The sequence below is a fragment of the Nipponia nippon genome, unplaced genomic scaffold, assembly GCF_047370975.1.
Source record: "Nipponia nippon isolate SJK-2023a ecotype South Korea unplaced genomic scaffold, ASM4737097v1 scaffold_15, whole genome shotgun sequence".
Classification (NCBI taxonomy): Eukaryota; Metazoa; Chordata; class Aves; order Pelecaniformes; family Threskiornithidae; genus Nipponia; species Nipponia nippon.
Window position 1 is genome coordinate 5452312 of NW_028262331.1, and position 12933 is coordinate 5465244.

At 41.0% G+C, this 12933-nt stretch overlaps 1 protein-coding gene across 3 annotated transcripts in view; it reads right to left on the bottom strand.

The window, feature by feature from the left end:
- Positions 1–12933, bottom strand: part of PITPNM3 (PITPNM family member 3) — a 146769-nt gene that overhangs the window by 86560 nt on the left and 47276 nt on the right. For all 3 annotated transcript variants that reach the window (XM_087751538.1, XM_087751537.1, XM_087751540.1), the window contains exon 3: positions 6981–7088. In XM_087751538.1, coding sequence (XP_087607664.1) covers positions 6981–7088 — 108 coding nt within the window. The remainder of the gene's footprint in view (positions 1–6980; positions 7089–12933) is intronic.

The window sequence follows — 12933 nt, forward strand, 5'->3', positions numbered from 1 at the left end:
ACTCCGTCGACCCTGAAGCCCATCAGCTCCTTGCTGGGACATCCAGCTACGAGGTAGTCAGTGTCAAAAAGCATCCCTTATTTGGGGCTGGACAGGGAGTATGGGGCCGCGGTGGGGAGGGAAGTGTAAGGGTTGGCAATGAGAATGCTTCTCCCCTTGTTTCTTAGAGGTCAGAAAATGACCTCAGATGGTTATAACTGTTGGCACTCATGCAGCTGAAATTTTAACTGTTGTTCTACATGCTCATGTCCCTGTATCACTTGGCCAGGCCCCAGACCTGGCTAAACCCCTTAAGGAAACATTAAAGTCATTCTCATCAGAGCCTGCAGCAAATGTGCATAAGCAAGCAGACACTTCCACGCATCTCCAATAAATTCTTTAAGAACCAGAAAAGCAACGAAACTTGACTGCTTTCCAAATGAGCTCTTCATCATCACCTGTTACTTAAAACACTGGAGGTCAATGTACACCCTGTCATACAACATGAGAGGCATTGAGAGGCAAAGCCAGACTGATTTATTTTTGCTTTTTGTACTAAGGTTAAGGTTCCCATATTTGTCTTAAGTAATTTCATAGCTTTACTGCACTATAACTTTGAGAAGGTTCAGAACAAGAGAAGACACCTATTGTCATTTTAATGAGCATACAAACTTTATCCTCAAGTGTATCTGCCCTCAGAAAATAAGTACATCTTCTGGTGAAAGCCAGAAATTGCGTGCTTCTGAGAAGCACGAGTTGTGCAAGAGGAGACAGTCAACACACAGCGATTTTCAGATGTCATCTACTCTATCACATCTTACACAGATGTCTATTTCTTGTCCTTATAAGAAACAACGGCCAAACAAGAACATGCCGGTTACCTATTATCCCACAGCTACACCAAAATTCATATTACTGCAAATATCCCGCTATTGAGATTTGAATATATAATCTAAAACAGACCATTTCAACCTTCCTACTCATACATCCATCTATCTTTCTGGAGATCATCTTCACGTCTCTCTAAATTTCTAAGGGAAGCTTTTGTAGGAAAAAGCTGTTCACAGACAAGAAAGATGCACAAGCACTTTCCATTCACTGCCAGACAAACCTTCCTTCAGGACCTCTCCCACCATCGCTAAAGACAAGAGCTCTCTTTCCACCCACGTCAAGGTCAGTAAGCAAACCTGTTACACATACAATGCATTCCTATCACATTACTGAGTAATTAAAAGCAGTAAGACAGGGCAAACAGACAAAGGAGATCCATAAGGGTGGCGTTCAGATCTCAAGCTTCACATTTGCTAAATTCTGAAATCTTGGCTTTGCAAACTTAGTTCTGAGCTATTTGGCAACTGTGATGAAATATAGCCTGTCCTGACCTTCTGGTGTGTTGGGCTCCTGTCACTTCAGTGAAGGGCTGCAAGTGAGATCTGCTATGTCAGCCAGCCAACTGAATAGATAGGCTGTTTTCACATCCAAACTGCTTCGCAGCAGCCAAGGGACAACACGGTCCCAAAACTCACTTGCATCATAAAAGCTACAAATGAACTTGGAAATCCACTGCTCTTACGATTTCTAAGGTGGTTGTTGTTTTTTAAAAAGCACAGAGCTAAACAACAGGCAAGGAAAAATTAAGCCTCTGGGCAAGAGGAGAAGAGAGTCCAATGTCCCCCACAAGGCAAGTCAGTCTCCTTTTGTTCAAAAGGGATCCGGCTGTGCTAAAAAATGCCACTGACAGAAAAAACAGATGGAAGAAGTAATAGAAAGGAATGGAGAGTAGCAGCACAAGTAACAAGACAACACAGTCCTTAATGAACGGAGAGTTTGGATACCTTCAGCACAGTCTGCAGGCATATTTTTTTCTGCAAAGCAATTTTTAAATTTTATATGTTCACGCTGTTCTCACTCGCCTTACTTGCAGAAGAGACACAATCAGCAGTTAGAGGGCAGCAGAGAGCTCAGCAAAGCAAAAATCCCTACCAATTAACTGCAACATCTAGCAATAGTGACTGCACCGAGAGGCAGCAGCACCGCAACGTTAAAGCCATTCAGAGGCTTGAACAAAACACTTTTTTTGGAGAAAACAAACAGTAAATAGGAAATGCTAAAAAGACCACTCCATTTCAACACAGCTGCCTGTCCCATCCTGCCATGATCAGTCAGTCCTGGCTGGAGTATTGCGCTATACCAAGAAATACCAGCAAGAGTGCAGCCTGCAGGGAAAGGAGCGTTACTGTGGTCAGGAGAAGGATGCATACCTTTGCTGATCAGCTCGACTGCGTGTGCAATCATTATTCAAGCACCTTCGCCGTTGTGAAATTTTTCCGCCATTGTACCAAGGTCAACTATAGGTGGAATTCTGCTCTTTTCCTTGCTGCACGACACTTGTGGTATACGCAGCTGGTGTACAGAAGACCTTTCTCCTTTCCAGACACCTTCTACATCATCTCTCGGTGAAAGAAGGCAGTACAAGAGAAGCAAAGTCTAGCAACCTTTGCCTAGAAGAAACCTCCCTGGCATTTCGGGTAAGATGGCCAGAAATCTGAGCTGTCCAGCAATGGTTGTTGGCTCACTGAGGACAGGCAGAAAACCAGAGAGCCACCGACAAAACCAGAAACTCAACGCAAGAAAAATCATAAAGCTTGCGTGTTTTATTAGAGCTGATGCCAAAAAAGAGGCCTGAAGTTGCAATGTAGCTTGCACATATTTATACACAGCAGCTCTGTCTGTGGCAACCATCCAGAAAATGCCAGCTGCTTCTGCTCACCCATTAGGAAGGCAGAGGTGAATAAACTCCCCCAGCGTGGAAGTTACCAGCTCAGGAAGGGCAATCTGATCTACTAAAGCTGCAGAACAACGCAACCTTTTCCTCACTGCAGTTCAATGTAATTAAAGCTGGCTCATGTTTGTGGATGCGTGATGCTGGTCAGCTGGTAAAGCTCAGATATATTGGCATTGAACTGCATTGCCCATTCCCATATCAGCTGCATGTTTCTTCTACTCTTTAGAAAAATAAGATGGATTGGGAGGGCAGGGGGAGGAAGGGCAAAAAGCAGTAAAACCTGCTGTTTGTATATGGAGACTGAATCATAGCAGGACTCCAGCTGCAAGCACTGATCTCCCTATGGAGCTGTGTGGTTCTTCATCCATTTCACGTGCTTCTGGACTCCCTCACACTTTAATTTGTGTGTGAGAGAAAAGAAAAAAGAAATGGTACGTTAAACTCTGGTAACACTTTCCAGCTCTCATGTCCACAGCTAAAAAAGGCCAAATACAACAAGAGACGGGCAACTGAGGGAGAGCGGACAACCCTACTATTCATGTGACCTTAATTTTAAGTCTTATGCAGGTTTGGTCTCAAACAAACATGTTTCGACCTCACGGGTAATGTCTACTCCAGCTATGGCATTTTTTTCCCCAGGATTTCACCCTTTGAAATGCTGGCACAGGTTTAAGTTTACATGTCAATTGCTAGCTGGGATTGAATGACTTTTTTTTCTGTAACAAGTATTTGCCTGGTTTGCCAGTTAAAATGTATAGTAACCTCATTTCCCGCTATAAAGAAACTCAGGTAATGAAATATAAAGCATATATTGAATTCAAAGTATACAAATAGCCTTTGCTGTATTAGCAAAGACTTCTTCACCTCACCTTCACTGCACTATGTCAAGAGTACAAAACCAAACCAACAATAACTTCAACCTTACAAACATTAAAATATATACTTAAATAAGGATATGAACTCAAGATAGCTGGAGGAAATGCAAAGCACTGAAATCCAACAGGCTGAATTTGTTCCTAGTGCTCAGTACATGCAATTTTCCTTAACATAAGGGATAGATATTTTGCACCAGGAGTGAATTTAAATGCATGACTATGATGTGTGCAAATGGTTTTGTTCCACAACAGGGAAGGCATCTGCATCAACATAATTTATGCAGCTGTATGAGTTTTTAATTCAGCTTGATTGCTGTTTGTGTTATTTTCTGTAATGAAAACTTAATAAATTTAAATGCTGCTGCCAGTTTCCCCCCCCAAAGACTTATTTCTACCTCTGATGAGAAAGGTTGTGTTGGTCAAGTGCTCTCAGTCGTACTTACTGAGAATCAATGATTGAATTAAATTACATACTTGCCATTTATAAATTTCCTGAGGACCTTGTCTGTCTCACATTGGAACTGTAGCATTACTTAAGTAAGTAGCATCCAGTGGGTCTTCAGCTCTGCCCAGAGCATACTGCATCTTCTCATACATCTTCATTTGTTGAAAGAGCCCATAATTATGTGCTTTATTAATCAATTTATTAAACCATGAAAAAGAACCAGTGCTCCGCTCTCTGCACAGGCACCTAGCAAAACCACTGGCCCTAGAGACCTATTGAATTGTAGCAAAGCTCTCTGCAACCAAAGCCAATGAAATAATTCTCTGACAGCCATAAGTAAATCCAGCTGGGGGAGGAGGGGGGTAAAGGAGTTTCCCTGAATCAGTAGACCATACCCCTCACATCTTTCCACTGAACGAGTGAAGTACCCTGGGAAAGAAGCCATAAAAGACACCTTTCTCTACATAATGTTTTTAAAGAGAGTATCCAGCTTTACCTGAACTTTTAATTTTTTACTATGAACAACTGGGCTAAGGCTGAAATATCTTTTTACTGTGGCACAGACGACAACATAGTCTTCCTTCAAACATCTTCCTCCTTCCCTCCTTGCATTTATAATTTGTACCTGGTGGTTGCTAATCACAGACTTTTCTAAAATTGCTGAACCGGTAACACTGTTCAGTCTTGTTAAGCTTTAACAAAAGCACTGTACAATTATCTGCACTAACAACACTGCAATACGACCTATCAGCATTGGGCAGATAATTCCATGAAGCTACAGATGCGCACATGTAAGGAAAAAAAGAAAAAATAATAATTAAAAAAAAAAAAAATCAACAAGTAGCTAATCAATAGGACTAAATCTGAGAGTATAAGGTGGCAGAGGAGAGAAGGAAATGCGTGTAATTGCCTCGCCTATTTAGAAATCCGATATATTCAGCAGGAGTGCATCAGGGAAAATTTCTAACTGGCAGTGTGCATTACAGCCAGAACTCTACTTTCTGTTGCATTACTGAAGCAGTGAAATCACATTCTGGCATAACAAGATGTGGTACATGTAATACTGGCTTAGACTTGTGCTAGCCCAGTTCTTAATGACTTTAGTCCTCGCCTGACATCTCTGTTCAAGAACGGTCAAAATCAGCACAACAAACCATGACCTAGAAGCCACAGTTTGCTTGCAGCATATGTGAAGCAGTATCAGAATGCAGATGCATCTTACCCATAGGCCAATTCATCAAATGCTTTGAGTTAGGTACACTGGCTCTAAAGCCTCTTCTAACAGCTGCGTGTGAACAGAAATGATGTAAAAGAAGAGAATAGATAAGAATTCTTTCTTTTACAAAACATCACAGAGAATTACATTAAACGAAAATAGAAACCCTTTGTATGAAGAAGGATGGACTACAACTCAGGGGACTGCTTCATCTGTTTCTGCACAGATCTTCCACGCAACCTTGGGTCTCATGTTCTCTTTGCTGCAGCTATTCAACTGCATAACGCAAACAATAATCCTTTTACCAGCCTTGTTTCTTAACAACAGAAACGCTTAAAAACAGTCTCTTACAACTCTTTCCTTAGGGCCCAACACAAAGGGGACTATGAAAAAAACCAAACAAAACCATCCTCATATAATGGGTGGTTAAAATGAAAATAAGCATTCTAAATCTTTGCCAGCCCTGAAAGAAATAGAGTAATATCTGCAAGAACGCAAGGATAGCTGGTTCTTGGCAAGTCATTTAGAAGACTAACTCATAGTGGATGCAATACTGTATTGATTTTTCTTGCTACTTTGTAGCAGAGAAAATGGCATATTTACAACACAGAGTATCTCTTACAAATTGCCATTGAATCTCTGACTCCAAATGAAGTTACCAAGCAACGTGAGGCCCAGATAAGGCCTTCCTTGTTACAAGGAAATGCAAAACAGAAAAGTTTTTTCTTCTCTAATTACCTATTCAACAATTCTAAATACACTGCGTGTATTGTGTCTACCTGTCACTTAAGTACTATCAAAATAAATCATTCTCATGGTAGGTAATCAAGAAGTTTGTGACTCAGATAAATGTTATTTTTATATACCTGTATAGTAAAATACACCTGTTCACAGCTATCTTCAGGACTGACTACATGTAGCAAATCCATAAAGAAAAGCCTCCTGAAAACACTCTCACAATGGACAAATCCATTAAATTCTTTAAAAAGCGAGATTAATTAACAAGCACCATTATACATGAGCCCCATACCACCGATGTAAGGAAGTTAGGTCCTTCTCGCTCCCTAAAGTCAATGAGGTAATTTTAATTTTCAAATGACTAGGCAATGTAGGAGCCAAAGTAACAATTAAAGGAAGACTGCTTAGGCTTTTGACCTAGGTCCTAGATTCTTACGGGTGTATCAGTGCCCATTTCCCACTCATTTCAGTGGCACACAGTTACCTAAATGTTTACCTAAAACTGGCCCCAAATACTCCCCAAAGCATGTGTCCCCTTGAAAATTCCAGATAACGATTTCCTGACTTTAAGGAGCAAAATAACCCAGTGACGACGACCAACAAGCCTCTTATATATGTTGATTACAGGAAACATGCAAAACATAAGTTGTGGTCTTGTAATCTATCTCATAGCTGCTGAGCTGAGTCCAACATTGACTTCCCACTGAAGTCAATAAATTTGTATTACCTCAACTGTCAGAGAAGCTCTTCCCTCCTGAAACAGATCATTGCAATTAATTTCCCAGCACTAAAATACTACTTACACGTCTACGTAAATCTTTTAACTATGGGATGCTGTAAATTATATTTCTGTTCAGTATTTACATAATGACAACTAATTGGTTCAGTAGTCAGAGTTTCTTGTTAATTTTAAATTAATATGTAAGGCAAGCTAAATATTACCTTGATTTTCTTCCATCTTCCCAATTGTTTCTATCTGCTCGACAAGATCGTTTGAGTTCCACTGGCTCATGCCTATGAGAATGGCACTTTTTCCTTCCACCATCTCTTCTGTAGGAGGAAAAAGGAGAACAGAATAAATTGCAATGACGAACAAGAGAAAAAAAGACAGGGTGCGAACTAGTAATTGAGAGAGAAATAAACACTCCTCATGGTCCCTAATGGGAATATATAACAAGCTGGCACATGCAGGACTCTCGAAGAAAGCTTCTTGCTTACTAATATGCCCTACAGCGTACCTACATGCTTCACGCTGTGTGCAGGAAAACCATGGAAAAGAGAAGACTGCCTGAATTTTTGCTCTTACCTTGAGCAGCCACTTAAAAACAAAGTTTATAATAAATCCTTTTGAGTGTTTAATGTCAAGTAACAGAGTTAGTCAGAGTTCTGCCCCCTCTTGGAAAAAAGTCATAATTTTTTTTTACTTGTTTTGCAAGCATTGCAGAACGAAGATCAAAACCCCCTAAAATAATTATGCACATCTCTGGTTTTTTCCTAACAGCTGACAAAAACTTCACTTAACCTACCAGTTTTGCCCAACCCACAGTTCTCATTCTTTGGTTTCTAGAAACTGAAAATACTTTCAGTAGTAAAGCACCAACCTGTAATTTTTGTTTTTTCATGAAGGCTGACAATAGACCAGAACTATTCTCTGACCAGAATTCCCATAAATGTTTTTTATTTAATATTTACACCAGCTCTGTGAAGCAATTTCGTAGGCTGGAAGCCTAGGGATACTTTCTTTCTTTTGGGACTGGATAGAGCAGAAATGCTTCAGAGTACATGCGCTGAAAAAGACAAAAGCTTGCTAGTGTCAGTACCACTGTAAGCTTCTTGAAAAACGAATGGCCTTTTTGTTCTGAAAGCCTCCCACCTGATACAGGAATACAAACACTGCACTTTCACAGATATAATTCAGTCACCACTAACCCTGCCTCCATAATCCAGTTGTAACGTGAACAAAAAACCTGATTTTCTGTGGGTGATACATGTGAAAATGCTGTAATAATACTGTTGAACTAGTAACTCTATCTAGTCCTGATATAATTCTATAATACATACTGATTATATACTTATACTATAGAGTAATCAAAATAGTCCACAATAGTCAACAAACTGTATGAGCTGCTCCACACATGAATACACCAATTTCCAAGCTGCAAGGGAAACCTCAGACAGCATACTGGGACTTTTATCAGTCATACACTGGCAGTTCAACATTCATTTCAGCCTGAAAATAGGGCTATAAATGTGTCTATAATTAAAAGCATTTTGAAGTTTACCATATATCACAATTTCAACCTGTAATCAAAAGCAGTATTTTCCTACTCTGGACTGGCCTGAAGTGAAAGTCTCTCTGTAAAAGTCAACATTAAACCATCAATATTAGCCAGTAGACTTCAATATCCTAAAATTCTAACTTCAGAACATCAAAAGGCAGAGCAGGGGGGAAAATGGAGGCACAGACCAGTTTAAGGCTTTTCAAGCATGTTTTTTTCCCCTTTTATCAAAGCCACCTGTGCTACATAAAGCTTTAAATTTTCATCCAGGGACACAGAGACATAATGGGATGGCACCAAGCCCACAGCACAGAGAACCAGCTCTTTTATTGGGATCCCATCCAGGGAGGGGGGCGGGAAAAGCTGAAAGCACAAAACACAAACCATAGATATGCTCTCTCTCTCTCTTAAAAAAACCCAAATAACAAACAGGCCTAGAAGCTGTAGGAAAACATTTTACTTCAATTTAACAGCTGTTTGGCAAGAAGGGTGCATTAGTCCTTTCTGAATAAATTTACTAAAGGCATTTCAGCCTGGCTGTATACAGCCCAGAATGGTCTTTGTACCTAGGGCAAGTACACATTAAAAAAAAAAATAAATTAAAATGCATAATCACGGTTCTTTACTTGTTAAGGCAGATTCAGAGAAAGGCTCAAATTTTGCCCTCTCTAACTGCCTTTTGTAGAGAGAAGGGCTCTGTTATGGGAGTAAACACAGAAGGACTTGGCCAGAACATTTCTGGCTAAAACGATCCACATTTTCAAACAAAAAAAAAAAAAAAAAAAAAAAGAAATGTGAATTTGTTGGCAACCAGGCCTTGCAGTGGGTCTCTGAGTGATTTAAAAATTTATGTTCTTTCATGTTCTCTCATATGTACCTCTCTCATTTACAGAGATCTTGGTACTGGGGGCAAGGAAAGTGGATCTGTATAAAGGCTTTTAAATTACTTCATAGTCATCACCATATCTTATCTCCCCCTAAGTCCTACCTTTTAGAAACAAACACTAATAAAGGTCATTTGTCAGATTTATCAGAGAATCTGGATCCAGCAAAGCCCGTACTGGACTTGATACAATCTCAGCTGCTCCCCGAGGCAAAGGAAATCAACCACTTAAAATAGCATTTTGCTCAGGTTTTTGTCACTTTCTCTCACAAAGGCTGATTTATTTGAAGTTCTGTAAGGAGGGAGGGAGGGAACGAGCCATGGGGTGGCTCTGGAGCGCCCTGATGGGCTGGCTGAAGGCAGCTTGAGGCACCCTGCCACAGCCACTGCAGATGGACCGAGCCACCCCAAGGACACCCTGCACCTCCTGTGACCCAGTCAGCGACCGAAACCTTCGCCTAAAGCTCAGGGGCAGCTTGTCCACAGTGGGACGAGCTCCTTCTGCCTTAACTGTTACTATGAAGGGAAATGAGGGAAGGCAAGACCAGGCCATTGAGCCCCTGGATGTCAACGCAAAGGAGGCAGCTCTTTAGGCCGCCTTCATGCGGCGTGCCTCCCGAGAGGCCATCCAGCAGGAAGAGGCCGGACAGTCTTTCAGCGGTATTTTAGACAGCTGGCTTTGGGGTGAGGATCTGCCCCGGTACTGCCTTTAGCACTTAGGAATTGCATCAAGACGATGCTAAAGAACTGCCTGGTACACAGAAATAGAGCTCCAAAATTATTTGAGCATTTAGATCTAGTATCTTCTTATTGCTTTCGCTGTTATGTCATTTACCAAGCCAGGCATTCCAGATGGCCTTACTGTTTAGCAGAAAAATGAAATAAGATTAGAGGTCAGACTCTGTTTCTCTTTTCTATTGGCTTTTTGAGTTGGACAGAAAACATTAGCTGTGGTCTGGAACGCAGCGGTATTTAGTCCCAGGCACCAGTGCCTAGTGCACTCCAGACCCTGGCCCTATGCCCATTCAGGGGGGAGGCTCTAGATCACCCCCCCAGCCTTCCCATCAGTTTTAAGACTCCTTTTCCTCTCCCAGTCTAAAGAAAACAGTTATGTTCCTCACCAACTTTGCTCCCTCTACTTAGAGAGCTTCTTAACTATCCAGGCATGAAATTCCTCTACAAATACACATACTTGCTTTCCAAACCAGAGTTGTGCCATGCCTCTTTCCCCAGACTAAATAATAGGAAAGAAGACCCTTAAGGACAAGCATGAGAAACTAACCTAGCACAACTGCATGACACTACAGAATACCCACATTCAAACACTTGTGGTCTGTTGGACAGCTACAGTGTTCACCAGCATCAACTGCTCCCACAAGCATTAACCACCTCTGAACACTCCTTGTCTCACCTCCCCATCTGCTGGCACTCTGAACTGGGTGAGCCTCCTTCGAGCTGCACTCTTCCCAGTTGCTTCAAAGCAGACTACCAAGGGTAAATGCGTAGGCCACACTGTAAATGTCTGCCCATACATACTGTTTGTGGGCAAGCCAAAAAATAGCCAGACAATAAAGCCAAAATCACGTGGTAGTATACCTAAGTCAGCAAGACAGTTTCTCAACTGGAATAAATTGATGCATATAATTGAGTAAACAAGGTATCTGGTTAGGCTTAACTGGGTATCTGGACCTGTGAGTTTTCAAAGCAATTTTATGACTTGTGGACCACTACACAAAAGGATATAAACATGCATCTCTGCCTTTTGAAACAACATTTCAAAGCAAAGTCACTTAAATGTACACAGAAGGAAGGGAAAAGTGGGGAAGCAATTCACTCTGAGTTTTTTTATGACTTTCAACCTGAATGAAAGGGAAAAAAAGCATAATATTACAGATAAAAGGTGTTCTATCTCCTTGCCAGGCTGCATACAAAAACGTCAAGTCTCTGCTTGTTTGCCTGTTTTGGAAGTCTGATAAAATGGCCAAATGGGAATGTGCAGGCTTCTTTGAGAAGCTTTTCAAATCTGAGGAAAAAATGCTAGTTAAACGGTGGAATTTCATACTCCGACCATTTTGTGAAGACGTATTCAGCTGTAACTTTCATCTTCTGTGATCAAACAGAGGTATGTTGCAGTTAAATGACAGGGTAGTTTCCTGCATCAAGTATCACTCGTTAGCAACATGTTGAGATGTAGCTGTACTTTAAAAACTGCTTGTTTTTTCTATTATAGCAGAACTTACGGATTTCAGAGAGGTTGGGAAATGCATTCAGTTTGCAAATTAGAAGCTTGAAGTGGAAGGCCCAAATACACCCAAGTTTTGTGTATACCTTCAGTTAAGAAAGCCAATGATCTACAAGTGATCATGTTTCTGTAGTGACAAAGAGCAAGATGAATGCATGGAGGGGCAAAAGCCTTACAGGTTTTAGTGGGATCTCTGTGGATGTGGGATCTCTCTGTTTTGGTGGATTCTCTGTAGAAGAACCAGCATTCTCCTTCCTATTTCATAGCTGCAGCAGTTAGGCACAACCAGTCCTTAAGTAGCAGAGAGTTGAACTTTCAAGGGTATTTTGGTTAGATTTGTAATCTGTATGTAGGGAGCAAGTCTAACAGTCACTTTTGCAAGTGTGAAACTCTTGTTCTCTTTCAGCAAAGAGCAACCTTTTCAGAAATAAACATTTATATCTCCTATAGGTTAAAATTGATTAAAGCAGGCTCTAGTCTTCAGTGCTGCTCCTGCACAACTGTTCAGGTCTGAAGAGTTATGGAATGTATTTGGGAGGGAATGGTGTAGCCGAAAACGGCCAACTCCTTTTCATTAATCCCAGTTTACTCTCAGTCCCAGGACGGTTAGAAGAGCAACAAACCAGTTAGTTTCTTCCAGTTCAGAAGGAGCAGATACAGACCTGGATAAAGACCTGTCAGGGACCACACTGCCCACCCATCCCAGGGAAACCTGAGGAAGCAGCACAGTACTATATCTTTCCTGATTGCTAGGAAACGTATGCCAATTCAATGGCTGTTAAATCAGACTTCAACAACCAGAAGACTTAACATTCTCCAAAAGGCTATCGGCATGAAAAGACCAGAGGAAAAACCTGATACATAACACATTCAGCACGTTTTGCCAGCACGTGCAGGAAGAGTTAACACTTGAGCACAGCCTCAGCGGTCTCTGTTTTCTGCCTCCACTTCCAACTTCCAGAGCAGTTATGAGAAGGGCAAAGCTGGAAGGGCAAGCAGAGATTTCAATGCATTTCCTCTTGCCTTTTTTTAAAACCAGTTTTAATAATATCATAATGAAAAATTTCAAAGCAGAAATATTTCTAACTCTAGCACATGCACCAGGACCATGAACTATTAAGGTGCCTTTGGTTAAAGAAACAAGTCTCAGACAATCTGTTCAGTCAAACCAACACTATGTAAGAGGCTGTCACAGCAAATATTAAAAGGGTTACAGAGAAGGTTTGGGTACAAGATAGAGCTAAAAGTCACCCAGGAAGAGAAATTAAACAAAGCATAGATGCATTCACGAGAAAGAAATTCTGCAATAAGAATAAAAAACAAGCTTAAAAATGTGGATTTTACTCAAACTACAGTGATTTACATGTACTGTAACTGAGATGGATTTTGAACTGCATTCGGTTAGACAGCCAGCTAACTTGGATCAGTACCGCTGCTCTGGGGGCAATGAACATTTTTGTAGATGAAAACCAGCAGGACAGCTTGAGTACA